This window comes from Misgurnus anguillicaudatus, chromosome 2 (genome assembly GCF_027580225.2).
Source record: "Misgurnus anguillicaudatus chromosome 2, ASM2758022v2, whole genome shotgun sequence".
Taxonomy (NCBI): Eukaryota; Metazoa; Chordata; class Actinopteri; order Cypriniformes; family Cobitidae; genus Misgurnus; species Misgurnus anguillicaudatus.
Genome location: NC_073338.2, coordinates 21,893,949 through 21,915,366, shown reverse-complemented (window position 1 = coordinate 21,915,366; position 21,418 = coordinate 21,893,949). Strand labels below are relative to the sequence as shown.

Below are 21,418 nucleotides of genomic sequence, written 5' to 3'. Positions count from 1 at the left end.
ACACGAGGGTTGGACTGTTTGACTCGTGACTCGGAGTGTAATCATTATGGGATGCCAATTTTTTCCCTAGCAACCAAATACAGTACCCTAGCAACAGAGTAAACAAAGCCTTATATCTCCGCATCAGAACATCGTAGAGACACGGGGGCTGGACCGTTTGACTCGTGACTCAGAGTGTAATCATTATGGGATGCCAATTTTTTCCCTAGCAACCAAATACAGTACCCTAGCAACAGAGTAAACAAAGCCTTTTATCTCCGCATCAGAACATCGTAGAGACACGGGGGTTGGACCGTTTGACTCGTGACTTAGAGTGTAATCACTGTGGGATGCCATTTTTTTCCATAGCAACCAAATACAGTACCCTAGCAACAGAGTAAACAAAGCCTTATATCTCCGCATCAGAACATCGTAGAGACACGGGGGTTGGACCGTTTGACTCGTGACTCGGCGAGTAATCACTATGGGATGCCATTTTTTTCCCTAGCAACCAAATACAGTACCCTAGCAACAGAGTAAACAAAGCCTTATATCTCCGCATCAGAACATCGTAGAGACACAGGGGTTGGACCGTTTGACTCGTGACTCAGAGTGTAATCACTATGGGATGCCAATTTTTTCCCTAGCAACCAAATACAGTACCCTAGCAACAGAGTAAACAAAGCCTTATATCTTCGCATCAGAACATCGTAGAGACACGGGGGTTGGACCATTTGACTCGTGACTCAGAGTGTAATCATTATGGGATGCCATTTTTTTCCCTAGCAACCAAATACAGTACCCTAGCAACAGAGTAAACAAAGCCTTATATCTCCGCATCAGAACATCGTAGAGACACGGGGGTTGGACCGTTTGACTCATGACTCGGAGGGTAATCACTAGTGGATGCAATTTTTTCCCTAGCAACCAAATACAGTACCCTAGCAACAGAGTAAACAAAGCCTTATATCTCCGCATCAGAACATCATAGAGACACGGGGGTTGGACCGTTTGACTCTTGACTGAGAGTGTAATCACAATGGGATGCCAATTTTTTCCCTAGCAACCAAATACAGTACCCTAGCAACAGAGTAAACAAAGCCTTATATCTCCGCATCAGAACATCGTAGAGACACAGGGGTTGGACCGTTTGACTCGTGACTCCGCGGGTAATCACTAGTGGATGCCATTTTTTTCCTTAGCAACCAAATACAGTACCCTAGCAACAGAGTAAACAAAGCCTTATATCTCCGCATCAGAACATCGTAGAGACACGGGGGTTGGACCGTTTGACTTGTGACTCGGAGGGTAATCACTAGTGGATGCCATTTTTTCCCCTAGCAACCAAATACAGCTCCCTAGCAACAGAGTAAACAAAGCCTTATATCTCCGCACCAGAACATCGTAGAGACACAGGGGTTGGAACGTTTGACTCGTGAATCAGAGGGTAATCACCAGTGGATGCCAATTTTCCCCCTAGCAACCAAATACAGTACCCTAGCAACAGTGTAAACAAAGCCTTATATCTCCGCATCAGAACATCGTAGAGACATGAGAGTTGGATCGTTTTACCTTTGGCTTGGAGTATAATCATATATGGTCCCCAGAATTTTGCCACGGCAAGCACCACTTCACATTTTCTTCAGGAAATGTACCTATCTAGTTATTATTATTATATCTTATTCTTATGTCTGCACGTTTTTTCGGCGCGTAACTCGTCCCGCGCGGTTTGTCGTAGACACACGAAAGAGGGCTCAAATTGACCGGTTTATTGAGGAGAGGTGTGCTATGACTTTTATAAGCGATCGGGTGCAGGATTTCCGAAAGGGGGGCGAAAAACCACCCGAAAAATCCCATTGACTTAACATTGCGCCCAACTTTGACGGGTCATAGCTCCGCTCGAGAATTTTGTAGAAACATGTGGGTTACAACATTTGAAGAGGGTGGTAGGCTCTGTAAGAACATGGATCACAATGGGGTGTAAGTTGTACCCCTGGGGTGTAAGAGGTGCCCAAAAGTGCCCCATTGACTTATAATGGGCCAGGAAACACGCCCATATAAGGGAATAAAACCGTTCCAGATGGGATATCTTTGCTTTACAGTGTCGTAGAGACACGTGGGTGGGCTCATTTTACTTGGGCATCCAATCAGTCTCTCAGGATCCTCCCAGAGTTATTAAGCCACGCCCCTAGCAACAATTTTGGGGACCCTAGCAACATCTCCCATAGACTGCCATTATAAAATGCCAGGATGGATATCTTTGCAGCACAGTGTCATAGAGACTTGGGGGTGGGCTCATTTTACCCAGACATCCAATCAGTCTCTCAGGATCCTTATTGAGGTATTAAGCCACGCCCCTAGCAACCACTTTTGAGCACCCTAGCAACATAACATTGAAACAGTTATATCTCGGCATCAGAACATCGTAGAGACACAGGGGTTGGACCGTTTTACTTGTGACTCGGAATGTAATCACTGGCCACATCATTGGCCACTCCCAAGCCACGCCCCTAGCAACCAAATATGAGCACCCTAGCAACCCAATAAACAAAGCCTTATATCTTCGCATCAGAACATCGTAGAGACACGGTGGTTGGACCATTTTACTTGTGACTCAGAGTGTAATAACTGGCCACATTATTGGCCACTCCCAAGCCACGCCCCTAACAACCAAATATGAGCACCCTAGCAACATAATAAACAAAGCCTTATATCTCTGGATCCGAACATCATAGAGACATGGGGGTTGGGTCTTTGGGTCATGTTAGCTTCATGCTAGCTTAATGCTAAGTCATACTACCTTAATGCTAGTTTCATGCTAGCTTAATGCTAATTTCATAATAAATCTTGCTAACTTCACGTTAAATCATGCTAGCTTCATGCTAACTTCATGTTAACTTCTTGCTAATCATGCTAACATCATGCTAGCTTCATGCTAATCATGCTAACATCATGCTATCTTTATGCTAATCATTCTAACATAATGCTAACTTCATGCTAATCATGCTAACATCATGTTAGCTTGATGCTAATCATGCTAGCCTCATGCTAATCATGTTAGCTTCATGCTAGCTTCATGCTAATCATGCTAGCTTCATGCTAGCTTCATGTTAGCTTCATGCTAACATCATGTTAATCATGCTAACATCATGCTAACATCATGCTAGCTTCATGCTAATCATGCTAACTTCATGCTAATCATGTTAGCTTCATGCTAGCTTCATGCTAACTTCATGCTAATCATGCTAACATCATGCTAATCATGCTAACATCATGCTAATCATGCTAGCTTCATGCTAATCATCCTAGCTTCATGCTAGCTTCATGCTAATCATGTTAGCTTAATGCTAGCTTCAAGCTAACTTCATGGTAATCATGTTAGCTTCATGCTAGCTTCATGCTAATCATGTTAACATCATGCTAGCTTCATGCTAACTTCATGCTAATCATGCTAACATCATGCCAACTTCCTGATAATCATGCTAACATCATGCTAGCTTCATGCTAATCATGCTAGCCTCATGCTAGCTTCATGCTAACTTCATGCTAATCATGCTAACATCATGCTAATCATGCTAACATCATGCTAACATCATGCTAACATCATGCTAGCTTCATGCTAATCATGCTAACTTCATGCTAATCATGTTAACTTCATGCTAGCTTCATGCTAATTATGTTAACATCATGCTAGCTTCATGCTAACTTCATGCTAATCATGCTAACATCATGTTAATCATGCGAACATCATGCTAACATCATGCTAGCTTCATGCTAATCATGCTAACTTCATGCTAATCATGTTAGCTTCATGCTAGCTTCATGCTAATCATGCTAGCTTCATGCTAGCTTCATGCTAATCATGCTAACATCATGCTAATCATGCTAACATCATGCTAATCATGCTAGCTTCATGCTAATCATGCTAGCTTCATGCTAGCTTCATGCTAATCATGCTAGCTTAATGCTAGCTTCATGCTAACTTCATGGTAATCATGTTAGCTTCATGCTAGCTTCATGCTAATCATGTTAACATCATGCTAGCTTCATGCTAACTTCATGCTAATCATGCTAACATCATGCCAACTTCCTGATAATCATGCTAACATCATGCTAACTTCATGCTAATCATGTTAGCTTCATGCTAATCATGCTAGCCTCATGCTAGCTTCATGCTAACTTCATGCTAATCATGCTAACATCATGCTAACATCATGCTAGCTTCATGCTAATCATGCTAACTTTATGCTAATCATGTTAGCTTCATGCTAGCTTCATGTTAATCATGTTAACATCATGCTAGCTTCATGCTAACTTCATGCTAATCATGCTAACATCATGCTAATCATGCTAATCATGCTAACATCATGCTAATCATGCTAGCTTCATGCTAATCATGCTAGCTTCATGCTAATCATGCTAGCTTAATGCTAGCTTCATGCTAACTTCATGCTAATCATGTTAGCTTCATGCTAGCTTCATGCTACTCATGTTAACATCATGCTAGCTTCATGCTAACTTCATGCTAACTTCATGCTAATCATGCTATCATCATGCCAACTTCCTGATAATCATGCTAACATCATGCTAACTTCATGCTAATCATATTAACATCATGTTAGCTTCATGCTAATGATGTTCGCTTTATGCTAGCTTCATGCTAATCATGTTAACATCATACTACCTTCACGTTAATTATGCTAACATCATGCTAATCATACTACCTTCAATAAACAAAGCCTTATATCTCCACATCAGAACATCGTAGAGACACGGGGGTTGGACCGTTTGACTCGTGACTCGGAGTATAATCATACATTGCCCCCAGAATTTTGCCACGGCAAGCACCACTTCACATTTTCTTCAGGAAATGTACCTATCTAGTTATTCTTCTTCTTCTTCTTCTTCTTCTTCTTCTTCTTCTGAGACTAAAATTTCTGCGGCTAACTCGTCCGACAGCTTTCAAGCTACATCCACGAAATTTTCCACGGACATTCTGACTGGTCTAAAGAAGTGTGCTATATCTTTTTGACGGGATCCGACTTACAGAATTCCTAAAACGGGACATCAAACTTCCGAAAAGTCCCATTTACTTAACATTGCGACAAACTTTGACAGGTCATAGCTCCGAGTAAGAAATTTGTAGAAACTTGTGGCTTACCATATTTAAGGAGGCTGACAGGCACTGTGAGAACATACCTCACATTGGGGTGTAAGTTTCACCCCTGGGGTGTAGGAGGCCCCCAAAATTCCCCATTGACTTATAACGGGGCAGGAAACACGCCCATATAAGGGAATAAAAACGTTCCAGATGGAATATCTTCGCTTTACAGTGTCATAGAGACATGGGGGTGGGCTCATTTTACTCAGGCATCCAATCAGTCTCTCTGGATCATCCCATAGCAATTAAGCCACGCCCCTAGCAACCATTTTTGGGCACCCTAGCAACATCTTTCATAGACTGCCATTATAAAATGCCCAGATGGATATCTTTGCAGCACAGTGTCACAGAGACATGGGGGTGGGCTCATTTTACTCAGGCATCCAATCAGTCTCTAAGGATTCTTATTGAGCTATTAAGCCACGCCCCTAGCAACCAAATATGAGCACCCTAGCAACATAATAAACAAAGCCTTATATCTCTGGATCCGAACATCATAGAGACATGGGGGTTGGGTCTTTTGGTCATGTTAGCTTCATGCTAGCTTCAAGCTAAGTCATACTAGCTTCATGCTAGTTTCATGCTAGCTTTATGCTAATTTCATAATAAATCTTGCTAACTTCATGCTTATTCATGTTAGCATCATGCTGGCTTCGTGCTGATTCATGTTAGCATCATGCTAGCTTCAAGCTAATTCATGTTAACATCATGCTAGCTTCATGCTAATTAATGTTAGCATCATGCTGGCTTCATGCTAATTAATGTTAGCATCATGCTAGCTTTATGCTAATTCATGTTAGCTTCATGCTGGCTTCATGCTAATTCATGTTAGCATCATGCTAGCTTAATGCTAATTCATGTTAACATCATGCTAGCTTCATGCTAATTCATGTTAGCATTATGCTAGCTTAATGCTAATTCATGTTAACATCATGCTAGCTTCATGCTAATTCATGTTAGCATCATGTTAGCTTCATGCTAATTCATGTTAGCATCATGCTAGCATCATGCTAGCTTCATGCTAACTTCATGCTAATTCATGTTAGCATCATGCTAGCTTCATGCTAATTCATGCTAGCATCATGCTAGCTTCATGTTAGCATCATGCTAGCTTCATGCTAATCATGCTAACTTGATGTTAGCTTCATGCTAATCATGTTAGCTTCATGCTAGCTTCATGCTAATTCATGTTAGCATCATGCTAGCTTCATGCTATTTCATGTTAGCATCATGCTAGCTTCATGCTAATTCATGTTAGCATCATTCTAGCTTCATGCTAATTCATGTTAGCATCATGCTAGCTTCATGCTAATTCATGTTAGCATCATGCTAACTTCATGCTAATTCATGTTAGCATCATGCTAGCTTCAGGCTAATTCATGTAAACATCATGCTAGCTTAATGCTAATTCATGTAAACATCATGCTAGCTTAATGCTAATTCATGTTAGCATCATGCTAGCTTCATGCTAATTCATGTTAGCATCATGCTAGCTTCATGCTAACTTCATGCTAACTTGATGCTAGCTTCATGCTAATCATGTTAGCTTCATGCTAGCTTCATGCTAATTCATGTTAGCATCATGCTAGCTTCATGCTATTTCATGTTAGCATCATGCTAGCTTCATGCTAATTCGTGTTAGCATCATGCTAGCTTCATGCTAATTCATGTTAGCATCATGCTAACTTCATGTTAATTCATGTTAGCATCATGCTAGCTTCATGCTAATTCATGTTAGCATCATGCTAATTCATGTTAGCATCATGCTAATTCATGTTAGCATCATGCTAGCTTCATGTTAATTCATGTTAGCATCATGCTAACTTCATGCTAATTCATGTTAGCATCATGCTAGCTTCATGCTAATCATGCTAACTTGATGCTAGCTTCATGCTAATCATGTTAGCTTCATGCTAGCTTCATGCTAATTCATGTTAGCATCATGCTAGCTTCATGCTATTTCATGTTAACATCATGCTAGCTTCATGCTAATCATGCTAACTTGATGCTAGCTTCATGCTAATCATGTTAGCTTCATGCTAGCTTCAGGCTAATCATGCTAGCTTCATGCTAAATCAGACTAGCTTCATACTTAAACATACTAACAGCCAGATAGCCTACTAAACTAAACTTCTGTCAAACCGTTTTAAACGTTCAGGCCAGGCTTTGTCAAGCCAACATAAAGTTTGTCAACAAACTTTTCTATCTAGTTATTCTTCTTCTTCTTCTTCTTCTTCTTCTTCTGAGACTAAAATTTCTGCGGCTAACTCGTCCGACAGCTTTCAAGCTACATCCACGAAATTTTCCACGGACATTCTGACTGGTCTAAAGAAGTGTGCTATATCTTTTTGACGGGATCCGACTTACAGAATTCCTAAAACGGGACATAAAACTTCAGAAAAGTCCCATTTACTTAACATTGCGACAAACTTTGACAGGTCATAGCTCCGAGTGAGAAATTTGTAGAAACTTGTGGCTTACCATATTTAAGGAGGCTGACAGGCACTGTGAGAACATACCTCACATTGGGGTGTAAGTTTCACCCCTGGGGTGTAGGAGGCCCCCAAAATTCCCCATTGACTTATAACGGGGCAGGAAACACGCCCATATAAGGGAATAAAAACGTTCCAGATGGAATATCTTCGCTTTACAGTGTCATAGAGACATGGGGGTGGGCTCATTTTACTCAGGCATCCAATCAGTCTCTCTGGATCATCCCATAGCAATTAAGCCACGCCCCTAGCAACCATTTTTGGGCACCCTAGCAACATCTCCCATAGACTGCCATTATAAAATGCCCAGATGGATATCTTTGCAGCACAGTGTCACAGAGACATGGGGGTGGGCTCATTTTACTCAGGCATCCAATCAGTCTCTAAGGATTCTTATTGAGCTATTAAGCCACGCCCCTAGCAACCAAATATGAGCACCCTAGCAACATAATAAACAAAGCCTTATATCTCTGGATCCGAACATCATAGAGACATGGGGGTTGGGTCTTTTGGTCATGTTAGCTTCAAGCTAAGTCATACTAGCTTCATGCTAGTTTCATGCTAGCTTTATGCTAATTTCATAATAAATCTTGCTAACTTCATGCTTATACATGTTAGCATCATGCTAGCTTCATGCTAATTCATGTTAGCATCATGCTAGCTTCATGCTAATTCATGTTAGCATCATGCTAGCTTCATGCTAATTCATGTTAGCATCATGCTAGCTTCATGCTAATTCATGTTAGCTTCATGCTAGCTTCATGCTAATTCATGTTAGCATCATGCTAGCTTCATGCTAATTCATGTTAGCATCATGCTAGCTTCATGCTAATTCATGTTAGCATCATGCTAGCTTCATGCTAATTCATGTTAGCATCATGCTAGCTTCATGCTAACTTCATGCTAATTCATGTTAGCATCATGCTAGCTTCATGCTAATTCATGTTAGCATCATGCTAGCTTCATGCTAATTCGTGTTAGCTTCATGCTAGCTTCATGCTAATTCATGTTAGCATCATGCTAGGTTCATGCTAATTCATGTTAGCATCATGCTAATTCATGTTAGCTTTATGCTAATTCATGTTAGCATCATGTTAGCTTCATGCTAATTCATGTTAGCTTTATGCTAGCTTCATGCTAATTCGTGTTAGCTTCATGCTAGCTTCATGCTAATTCATGTTAGCATCATGCTAACTTCATGTTAATTCATGTTAGCTTTATGCTAATTCATGTTAGCATCATGCTAGCTTCATGCTAATTCATGTTAGCATCATGCTAGCTTCATGCTAATTCATGTTAACATCATGCTAGCTTCATGCTAATTCATGTTAGCATCATGCTAGCTTCATGCTAATTCATGTTAGCATCATGCTAGCTTCATGCTAATCATGCTAACTTGATGCTAGCTTCATGCTAATCATGTTAGCTTCATGCTAGCTTCATGCTAAATCATGTTAGCATCATGCTAGCTTCATGCTAATTCATGTAAGCATCATGCTAGCTTCATGCTAATTCATGTTAGCATCATGCTAGCTTTATGCTAATTCATGTTAGCATCATGCTAGTTTAATGCTAAATCATGTTAGCATCATGCTAGCTTCATGCTAATTCATGTTAGCATCATGCTAGCTTCATGCTAATTCATGTTAGCATCATGCTAGCTTCATGCTAATCATGCTAACTTGATGCTAGCTTCATGCTAATCATGTTAGCTTCATGCTAGCTTCAGGCTAATCATGCTAGCTTCATGCTAAATCAGGCTAGCTTCATACTTAAACATACTAACAGCCAGATAGCCTACTAAACTAAACTTCTGTCAAACCGTTTTAAACGTTCAGGCCAGGCTTTGTCAAGCCAACATAAAGTTTGTCAACAAACTTTTCTATCTAGTTCTTCTTCTTCTTCTTCTTCTTCTTCTTCTGAGACTAAAATTTCTGCGGCTAACTCGTCCGACAGCTTTCAAGCTACATCCACGAAATTTTCCACGGACATTCTGACTGGTCTAAAGAAGTGTGCTATATCTTTTTGACGGGATCCGACTTACAGAATTCCTAAAACGGGACATCAAACTTCCGAAAAGTCCCATTTACTTAACATTGCGACAAACTTTGACAGGTCATAGCTCCGAGTAAGAAATTTGTAGAAACTTGTGGCTTACCATATTTAAGGAGGCTGACAGGCACTGTGAGAACATACCTCACATTGGGGTGTAAGTTTCACCCCTGGGGTGTAGGAGGCCCCCAAAATTCCCCATTGACTTATAACGGGGCAGGAAACACGCCCATATAAGGGAATAAAAACGTTCCAGATGGAATATCTTCGCTTTACAGTGTCATAGAGACATGGGGGTGGGCTCATTTTACTCAGGCATCCAATCAGTCTCTCTGGATCATCCCATAGCAATTAAGCCACGCCCCTAGCAACCATTCTTGGGCACCCTAGCAACATCTTTCATAGACTGCCATTATAAAATGCCCAGATGGATATCTTTGCAGCACAGTGTCACAGAGACATGGGGGTGGGCTCATTTTACTCAGGCATCCAATCAGTCTCTAAGGATTCTTATTGAGCTATTAAGCCACGCCCCTAGCAACCAAATATGAGCACCCTAGCAACATAATAAACAAAGCCTTATATCTCTGGATCCGAACATCATAGAGACATGGGGGTTGGGTCTTTTGGTCATGTTAGCTTCATGCTAGCTTCAAGCTAAGTCATACTAGCTTCATGCTAGTTTCATGCTAGCTTTATGCTAATTTCATAATAAATCTTGCTAACTTCATGCTTATTCATGTTAGCATCATGCTAGCTTCATGCTAATTCATGTTAGCATCATGCTAGCTTCAAGCTAATTCATGTTAACATCATGCTAGCTTCATGCTAATTAATGTTAGCATCATGCTGGCTTCATGCTAATTAATGTTAGCATCATGCTAGCTTTATGCTAATTCATGTTAGCTTCATGCTAGCTTCATGCTAATTCATGTTAGCATCATGCTAGCTTAATGCTAATTCATGTTAACATCATGCTAGCTTCATGCTAATTCATGTTAGCATTATGCTAGCTTAATGCTAATTCATGTTAACATCATGCTAGCTTCATGCTAATTCATGTTAGCATCATGCTAGCTTCATGCTAATTCATGTTAGCATCATGCTAGCATCATGCTAGCTACTTGAAAACTACATGCTAATTCATGTTAGCTTCATGCTCGCTTCATGCTGATGCATGCTAGCATCATGCTAGCTTCATGTTAGCATCATGCTAGCTTCATGCTAATCATGCTAACTTGATGTTAGCTTCATGCTAATCATGTTAGCTTCATGCTAGCTTCATGCTAATTCATGTTAGCATCATGCTAGCTTCATGCTATTTCATGTTAGCATCATGCTAGCTTCATGCTAATTCATGTTAGCATCATTCTAGCTTCATGCTAATTCATGTTAGCATCATGCTAGCTTCATGCTAATTCATGTTAGCATCATGCTAACTTCATGCTAATTCATGTTAGCATCATGCTAGCTTCAGGCTAATTCATGTAAACATCATGCTAGCTTAATGCTAATTCATGTAAACATCATGCTAGCTTAATGCTAATTCATGTTAGCATCATGCTAGCTTCATGCTAATTCATGTTAGCATCATGCTAGCTTCATGCTAACTTCATGCTAACTTGATGCTAGCTTCATGCTAATCATGTTAGCTTCATGCTAGCTTCATGCTAATTCATGTTAGCATCATGCTAGCTTCATGCTATTTCATGTTAGCATCATGCTAGCTTCATGCTAATTCGTGTTAGCATCATGCTAGCTTCATGCTAATTCATGTTAGCATCATGCTAACTTCATGTTAATTCATGTTAGCATCATGCTAGCTTCATGCTAATTCATGTTAGCATCATGCTAATTCATGTTAGCATCATGCTAATTCATGTTAGCATCATGCTAGCTTCATGTTAATTCATGTTAGCATCATGCTAACTTCATGCTAATTCATGTTAGCATCATGCTAGCTTCATGCTAATCATGCTAACTTGATGCTAGCTTCATGCTAATCATGTTAGCTTCATGCTAGCTTCATGCTAATTCATGTTAGCATCATGCTAGCTTCATGCTATTTCATGTTAACATCATGCTAGCTTCATGCTAATCATGCTAACTTGATGCTAGCTTCATGCTAATCATGTTAGCTTCATGCTAGCTTCAGGCTAATCATGCTAGCTTCATGCTAAATCAGACTAGCTTCATACTTAAACATACTAACAGCCAGATAGCCTACTAAACTAAACTTCTGTCAAACCGTTTTCAACGTTCAGGCCAGGCTTTGTCAAGCCAACATAAAGTTTGTCAACAAACTTTTCTATCTAGTTATGAATCTACAATATCTATATACATTTTTGGGCAACACTTTATAAACACTTTTTCATCAGCCCTACAGAGATTGGATATTGTGTGTCTGTATGTAATAATGCATTCAATTTGTATAACTCAGCATATTTGTATAGCTCAGATAATCAAGTTATACTCAAACTATTTTGTCTTTGCAGGACATTTGCTTGTTCCTTTATCCGTTTGTTAAGTCATAACATAAGGAATACTGTTTCTGGGTCACAGCTTCTACTAATTTCAATAGAGGATATTATTTAAAGCAACACTAAAGAGTTTTTTTACCTTAAAATAACGTTTCCAAAAAAGTTTCAGTCGTTCATCCACTAGAAACAGGGTGAACGGCACTTTTACATTCGCTTTGCAGCCCTCTATCGGCCAAAACCACACTAAAGAAGTTTCCAAATGTCGGGTCGCGGCCCTGTAGTTCGAGTAAAAACTACAAAAACTTGCTTTACGGTAGACCTACAATCCAATCAGAGCCAGCTTTGCTGCCGTAGGCTAAATTATTTACGACAGTGGTAATGAACATTTCCGCTTCCAAATTGTAGGGGGAGCAAAGAGCAAAAACTCTCCCTAAGGGCGCACTCACACTATCCAAAACAAACCACGCTCGGGCACGTTTGACCCCCAAAGCCTGGTTTGTTTGACTAGTGTGATCGCTCTGTTACGCGCCCGGGCGCGGATTGGTTAATCGCGCAGCGGCTGGGTTGCAGAGGTGGGCCGGAGCACGGTTCACTTGGGCTCAGGCGCGGAAGGCTGTGATGTGAGCGCAATCGCGCCTGAGCGCGATTCAAAAGGTGAAGACATCAGTTGCACGACCACTCACCTTTATCTGCCTCCGTAAAAACCTTTTGATGCGAGCAGCAGGGTTACGTGAATGTCCGAGCTGCACACGTGACAGATCAACTAAGCAATATGATGACATGTGAGAGGGCTGTCTGTAATCGCGCACCAAACGACTCCGAATAAAAAACACAGACTTATCATTACGGTGGGTTCCAGTGTTAAGAGAGAGCTTTACTTCCTGCTTTTTTCAAAATAATCGCATCTCAATGACGAAAGCGCACCCGGACTCAGAACGATAGTACAGTACAGTGTGAGTGCGTGCATCTGGGGGAGTGGGGAGGGGTGACAATCGCGCTGGAACATGGTTTGGTTTGGATAATATGAGTGCGCCAGTGTTGCTTTAAACAGCCGTTCATGAGCACTATTTAGTCAGATCACACATTTCTGTGAAAAAAATTATAAACTCAGTGTACACTGCAGTCTCCAGGCTCACAGAAACACTGACAGCAATATATTAATAATTCATGAAAATCCATGTACATGTCTTGTCATCTCAGATTTTGTTATGGAGAAAATTTTTTGGATCAGGTGTTTTTGATAGTTTTGCTTTATGATACGAGTGTATAATAGTGTGATTTCCCTATTGCTTTTGAGAGAGCCCCAAAAGTTATGCATGACTTCAGACTTAACAAGTGGATTATGTTCCTAAACCATGCATAACATTTTGAATCAACTTTTTTGTTGCTGTTTTTTACTTCAGATGATATGACTTTAATCTTGCTGTTATGCTGTTTTCCAGGCTGTTGCGGTTCTCACGGCTACATATCCAGTGGGTCATATGCCGTATGGTTGGCTAACTGAACTCAGAGCTGTTTACCCTGCATTTGATAAGGCAAGTGTTGCTGTTATAAACTAACTTAAACACAAAGGGTGGTTCCTGGAGTTTAGATTAAGCCAGTACTAGGCTTTCTATGTTTTTTAGGACTTTTAAGTTTTACAAACAAACCTCATGAAAGCACGTTGCTGCTGTGCATCTTGTGATGAACAGTGGCATTGATATATATTCTAAGATAGGTCAGTGCAATCTGTTTTTAGTTAAGACAGCTCAAACATGCATTTTAGTCTGGGACTAGTCTTACGCCCTATCTGGGAAACTGCACCACAGAGAGTCAAATGTTAATCATCCTTTGCATATATAATTATGGGGTGGTGTCCCGGACAGGGTTTAGATTAATCCAGGACTAGGCCTTAGTTAAATTAGGCTATTTTTACAAACAAACCTTACTGGGACTAGGATAAGCCCTGTACGGGAAACCGCCCCTAAATCATTCTAATTACTCCTCTGCATCTTCTCTTCCCGATATCCTGTCCAAAACCCATGGAAAGAAGAGTCATTTTCGCCATTTATGTATTCCAGACTGCCTGTCACATAATTTTTAGGGATGAGAAAATTAATTTGGGGGTAAACAGAGTGGGCTCATGGAAACAAACTTTCAGCTAGAGTCCCAAAGACTGTAATTAAAACTGATGCTGTGGTGCAGTGTTATTTATGGATTTACTAACTACAGGACCCATATTTAGTGAATCTACAGGAAGTGTGGGGATGATCTCTGGCTGGGTGGTATATTGAGTTTTGATAACTTAAGCTTTCCAACCAGCTCACATGTTTTGCAGCTGTATGTTTTCAAACAGGGAAGGAAACACTGTTTTTACATTTAATTTTCATCATAAGCGGTTTTAATAAAAGTGGCTGACATCTCACACGAGGCTTTGACTTGCATGTAAAAATGTATCACACTTTGTAGAAAACATTGAGATATATATTTATTTATATTTATATTTATATTTATATTTATATTTATATATTACTAACATGTTTTTTATTTTATTTTTAGTATAACTTTTACTCTGAAAACATTGAGATATATGAAGAATTTGGTTCCAAAATGTGATAAACGCCAAAATCAGTATTATATCAGGTCAGTAGTTAAAAGTAAATTCTTAATTTTACGCAAAATCCAATACCCGCCGTGATATTCTGTCGTCTTTTCTCCCTTTTTTCCCAAAATGCGACAAACGCCACACCTCCTTTTTTTACAGAACGCAATAAATCCATTCCTGAAATTACAGCACACCAGTCACGCAATGTAAACAAACAATGGCGGACGCGCTGAGTCCACGGACTCCTAGTTTTCCTCATCTACTTTGTTCTTCGTGATCAACAAACAAAACAAAATAATACTTTAATTGCATTGCTAAACCTGTGATGGGTTTCTGTGACGGGAAAGAAACGTAAGCCATCAACATCTAATAATTTACGCGAGAGGCACTCAGGAGACGGTTGCTTGTTCTTTAGACAGCATCAAGCTTCTCATGCTAACACTTTGACCCCAGTAGGTTCTTATGAAAACTTTACATTATTTTACTCAAAGTCAACGAAAATCGAGCGGGACCAAAACATTTTACAGCTGATCGCTGTGAAAATGTAAAGAGACGACATCAAGTATAACCGCAGCAATGACAGTGTTCTTAATATGACAAAGTAAGTGTTTTGATTAATGCCATTAATGTTTATTTTTTAATCATTGTATACCACTAGTCAACTAAATAAATGCAAAATGGTAAAGATGAATGCACATTTATACATTGATTTAATAGATTGATAGCATTTTGAAATAAAACACTGTCATGGATTTATTGCATTTTGTGGAAAAAAGAATGAGTTTTTATAATAAATCTTTGAAAATCAAGTTAGGGATTTAAATGTTTTATGTTTTTATAACCTAAAGATGCTATGTGAAAGTTTGTAACAAAAAATAGTGGTTTTCATCTTGTCACTTTCTTGGTATAGAAAACACGTTTTTACCGAAATTTGTCAAAATGGATTTATTGCGTTTTGGAACCAAACTCTTCATATATATAAACATGTTAGTATGTGTGTATATATTAATTACTAACATGTTTTTTATTTTATTTTTAGTATAACGTTTACACTGTTTTCTTCTTATCTTTCCTTTTTCTTTGTTTCATGTTTCAGAACCCAAGCAACAAGTTGACCAACAGTGGTACAATTGTGACAAAGTCCCACATCAAGCGCTTCACTTTTGTTTGTTTGGCTCTTTCTATAACAGTAAGTTTATGTACATAGTACATACTCAATTTCAGTTCTTCTGTCTGCTTTATTTTTTGTAAATTTGGTTGACAAAATTTTTAAGACCAATACTATTCTAAATGCAATAATCGTTTAAATCAGTGGTTCTCAAACTTTTTCCGCGGGCGGCCCCCCTTGTGTTCGGTGCATTCCTTCGCGGCCCCCCCAAAGAAAATTTTTGACAAAAAATGTTCTAAAATTTAACATTTTAATTAAACAAAACATATTAAGTTATACAAAGTAGTGCTGTTGGTTAGTAGCCTTATTTTTTTTAGGTTTAATTACACAGAATTCATGATAAATGAGTGTATTTTATAAAATGTCATAAAACTGGGGCCCCCCTGGCACCATCTTGTGGCCCCTGGGGGCCCCGGACCCCAGTTTGAGAACCACTGGTTTAGATGAATTAAATCAAAGGACAAACTTCCTTCAAAATCTTTTAAAGGGGTCATATTATGAGATTTTTTTTATAAAGGTGTAAAATAAGTCTTTGGTGTCCCCAATTGTAATTGGCCTTGCTACCTACCTCACAGAACGACCTAATTTTTCACATGCTTGCAGAGAACTAACTAAGTTACTTGATCTTTTTTTTACATTTTCTAGGTTAATAGAAACACTGGGGACTCAATTATAGCACTTAAACATGGAAAAAGTCAGATTTTCACACTATGACCCCTTTAAAAATAATCAACATGGTGCTTTAGTGTGTGTGTTTGTCTTTCTATATAAAAAAAGTACAGATGAGATACCTTTTAATAATATATTCCTTAAAACCTTACAATTAATAATCTTAATTATTTCTCCTAGACATCAATGATCACGTGTCAGATATAACTGAAAACAGGATAACTTTTTTTACGTTGTATTTGACACACATACGGGCAAATTATGGTTCAATTGTAATGCAGGGTTAAAGCTTTTTTCAAATTGGAAATTCTCCCATTCTCTCAATGTCACAAACTGAGTTCAGAAATCCCAAATCTGCAATCAAAAGTCAATATTACTGAAGATTACAATATGAAATCATAATTTCGACATTTCTCATCAAATTTGCCCAAATCCAGATTATTTTACCCATTCAACCTGCATTAATTTTATAGCTGTTAATGTATTTTACTACTTATTTCCTCATTTTCCACTACTTGAGGAACATTTCAAAATACATAGACAAAATCCACAGGGCTGTTGTCTAACTACTGATATACTGATATCTGTAAGCTCAAGCCAAACCCAAACTCAGCCTAAGTCAGGCTAAATGATTTATTAATGCTCTGTCTTTGTACCAACAGGGTCAGATCTTCTCTTCTGACCTAGATTAAAACATGTGTAGTATTACACTACAGTCATCATGTTATCATGCTGTATTTTCACTTGATTCTCAGTGATCTGTCCAGAGAATATTGACCATATTAGTGTGTGACACTTATAAAGTAGCTGTTCCTTAAAACGGTTCTGTCCAGATTAAATGCTCCATGAATGCTTTGCTATGGAGGGGTACTGAAATTTCTTTAGATTTTATGTAGTTTCTGTTTAGACATTTTTCTTAGTATTGGATGCCTTTTCTCTAAGGACTTGACTGATGGTTGGTTTGTGTTGTCGATTGAACTGCCCATGAGTTTTGCTCTCATGTCAACATGTCTGCATATGCGTGTTTGTGCAGACACTTTCCATCCCAGTACTGTTTTATTTAAAGCTCTGCTAAAATGCTGTGCACTCAAATGGATGTAAACAGTGCAAAACAAATGTGTTCTTTAAACATGAGCTTTAAGCCAAATAGGTAAAAGGTTTAAGCAGACTGATACTGAAGTCATGTTTGCTTACTATATTTTATATATATATATTTATTTATATATAATAAATTTATTTATTTATTTATTTATTTATTTATTTATTTATTTATTTATTTATTTATCCTGTTTTGGTTGTTTTTTAGGGTTTTTACTGGAAAAAAATTAAATAAATTGTTTTAATGTTTTTATTGCTCTTGAGAAACCTTTTATTAATACCATTTATAAAATGTTTTTAAATGACATTAGACAATGTGAATGCCCTGATAATCACATTTACCTTCCTATGTAATCTCTCTCTTCTTCAGCTCTGCTTTATGGTGTTCTGGGCACCACACATTTCTGAGAAGATTCTGGTGGACATCATAGGAGTGGATCAAGCCTTTGCTGCGATGTGCATCGTCCCTTTAAGGATTTTCTCTTTCTTTCCTATTCCAGGTATAGCATTTACATCAATTTTCAGAGAAGCACAAGTATTAAGCGATTTGTAAAACAAAAATGACCTACTTACTGACTCCTGGACTGAGGAAAGCATTGTCCTCAAGTTGCTTAGCTAGCTTTGCATAAAAATCTTTGGTAATGCTTTAAATGAGGTTGTACTTGTTAAAATTAGTAAATGCATTAGCTAACATTAAGTAACAGTAAGCAATTTTTTATCATTTTTTTAGTTTAATCTCTCTTTTTGTTAATGCCGATACAGTTATTCATGTTGGTTCATTAAGGGTTAAGGTCTGATGGTACCTCATCAAACAGATGATCAAATAGGGATTTTCTGCTTTTTAAAAATGTGAAGAGTGGTTTAAATTCTATATACTGTGGTCTTAAAGGAAATAAAAGAGCGAATGAGCTAGAAAAATAAATAAAGTAATAAATAAGTACAAACGTTATAATACTTCAGATTTTTGTATGTTGCAGTACTATTGGCAGTTCAATCTAAAATATACAGAGATCCTTAAAAGATTTGGATATTTAAAGTCCTATTTTAAATGGATGATATAACAAATATGAAATTATCTATTAATTTGTTTATTTAAAAAAAAATTATAAAAAGATTACAATGTAAAAATATACAATATTACAAAATAAAAACGATAAAATAAGTTTCACTTTCTAATTGAAATATAAAATTATAAAATATAAGTCCTATTTAAAATGGATGATGTAACAAATATGGAACTATCTATGTATTTGTTTATTTTAAATAAATGTGTGTAAAAAAATGACAATTTAAAAATATACATTACAAAATAATAATAAGGTTTACTTCCAATTTGTTTATTGTCTTCAATTCCAATAGATTGTCTATCATAGATAGATAGATAGATAGATAGATAGATATTTAAAAGTGTCTTCTTAAGCCCAGGGCTTTATGTTATCACATGATTTCCACATGAGACTGAATTTATATAAGCTTATGACTTTGTTGTAATCCCAACAGTAACAATCCGCGCTCACCTGACTGGTTGGCTCATGACCCTGAAAAAGACTTTCGTCCTGGCACCCAGCTCTGTCCTCCGCATTATTGTTCTGATCACCAGTCTGATAGTACTGCCTTACATGGGGTAAGTGTATTACATAGACGTTAATCCATTTTGCAGACATTTTAACTTCTCTCACAGTGCATTTAATGTATAACTCCCATAAGTATGTGAGTGAGCAAAGTGAAATATATCAGTAGAGTCTCTACTGTTATTGTGTAACAGTGTGGGCTACAGACTTTAAATTGAAAAGCTTTTTCACCACTTCAATTTTACAGGGTACACGGGGCCACACTTGGAGTAGGATCCCTGCTGGCTGGTTTCGTCGGGGAATCCACTATGGTTGCCATTGCATCTTGCTACGTGTACCGAAAACAGGTACCAGATAACAGAGAGGCCCATAGGTTTACTCCTATGTGCCTATAATTACTAAACAGCTTGCCTGCTTGGTTAATGAATACTTGAACTCTGTCTGCTGTGAATGCTTAAACTTGCCCTTCTGTACTGTAACTATTACATCATGATATACTGTACTTATAACTCTGCCTATACATTTACAAACATGAAAGTGATTAGTGGTGGTTAGGTATTTTATTTATACTGTGGTGCATATATAAAATGACACTGAGTTATCATATAAATACGACTTATACATTGCATACATTTCAATAAATGTAAATCTAATAATCAGTTTAGGAGCATCAAAGTTGGATTTCAATCATTGATTTGACATGACCTTACTTAGTCAATAGTCAATATTTTGATGCTAGTTTGATGCGTTACAAAATTTGTCCCAAAGTCATTGAATGTGTATTCTCTCTGTTCACATTTAAGAAAAATAAAGACTCTGATGAGGAACTGACCTTGGACGAGGAGGACTTAGCCCCCATGAATGAGGTCAGACCTGGGGCCCACATGGATGACATTGTGGAGTTGAATGAGGATGAAGAAGAATTAGAGGAATACTGAGCAGTGGATTTTAGGCTGAGAAGGATGCATTGTGGGAATCTGGACCCTTTTGCATTTCTGGGCAGTGTTGTAATGCTTACTGTACCCCGCTGCTCTTTCCCTTCTGCCACAGTGGGATAATGTCCAGTTTACCTTTTCAGTGTACGCACAGTTTAAATAAACACAGAAAGAGAGAGAGATTTTGCTCTCTTATTTTAATGATCCGAGAGCAGCATATCCTTGTTGAAAAGCCGTTACAGTAAATCCGCAGACATACAAACGTGTTCAGGTCTTCCAGATCCCATCCGGAGAATCCCGATGCGGGACAGTGAAGATATCCATTTGTACCAAAGCAATGTTGCGATTAAACTCTGAATGCTGATCTTTATTTTGCTGCCGTCCCACTTGTTTTTAATTTTTAAAGGAAGGATGAACAACTTGCAGTTACACGTATCCGCTTGGAATGTATTTTTTTCTTTTTTACTTCTACAGAAATAACTGACTTGAAAAGACTTTAGAGGTCCAGTGGCAGAACTTGTTGCTGCAGTTTTAAGGGCCAACATTTTTTTGACAGGAAATGAATATCAACAGAGGATATACATATAAATAGATATATATACAGATTTTTATTGAAATTAATGATTTTGATGGATGTCATAGTAAACTACAGTTTCAGAGTGACTAATGTTTGGCGTCATGAGGGACTATTTTTTAAATACACATATGTTGTAGGTGTTTAAAGTATGATACATTTGTATGGGTGATGTTGTGAACTGTGTATATTGTAGGAAAAGAAAGAATCGGACTGTGTGTTTTCATAAGTGTCTATTGCAGTATTTTTATTATTTATATTTAATTTAATTTAATTTAATTTGGACACTTTTTGTATCTCAGGATGTTTGTGATGGGAAATATACTTGATAAGTACAAAGTCCAGTTATTGATCCCTCCCCAATGAGCTGTGTTATTTTTCTCTCTCTATGAACAACAATGCACAACTAGTAAGGATGTCATAAGTTGGTGTTTGTTTAATTTAGATTGTTGTAGTGAAGTCTGCTTAAGCTTGTTCTGTATTTACAACTTTTTGGACAATGCAAAGCAGCAAAATGACATGATAGAGTAAAGCATTACAGCCTGGAAAAGAAAGTGTGCAATCCTCTGTCATTAAACAGTAAAAATGTGCTATTCAGTGGTCTTTGGTGAGGTTCTTATGCTGTGTTTATCTGTATAAAATTAAGAAAACTGTT

General features: G+C 38.1%; 1 protein-coding gene across 1 annotated transcript in view; it reads left to right on the top strand.

Moving 5' to 3' along the window:
* ankhb (ANKH inorganic pyrophosphate transport regulator b) overlaps positions 1-21,356 on the top strand; it is a 44,917-nt gene extending 23,561 nt beyond the window's left edge. Inside the window, exons 7-12 of the mRNA XM_055201898.2 lie at positions 13,607-13,699; positions 15,845-15,937; positions 18,054-18,183; positions 19,184-19,307; positions 19,502-19,601; positions 20,058-21,356. Coding sequence (XP_055057873.1) covers positions 13,607-13,699; positions 15,845-15,937; positions 18,054-18,183; positions 19,184-19,307; positions 19,502-19,601; positions 20,058-20,192 — 675 coding nt within the window. The 3' untranslated portion in view covers positions 20,193-21,356. The remainder of the gene's footprint in view (positions 1-13,606; positions 13,700-15,844; positions 15,938-18,053; positions 18,184-19,183; positions 19,308-19,501; positions 19,602-20,057) is intronic.
* Positions 21,357-21,418: the final 62 nt, after the last annotated feature.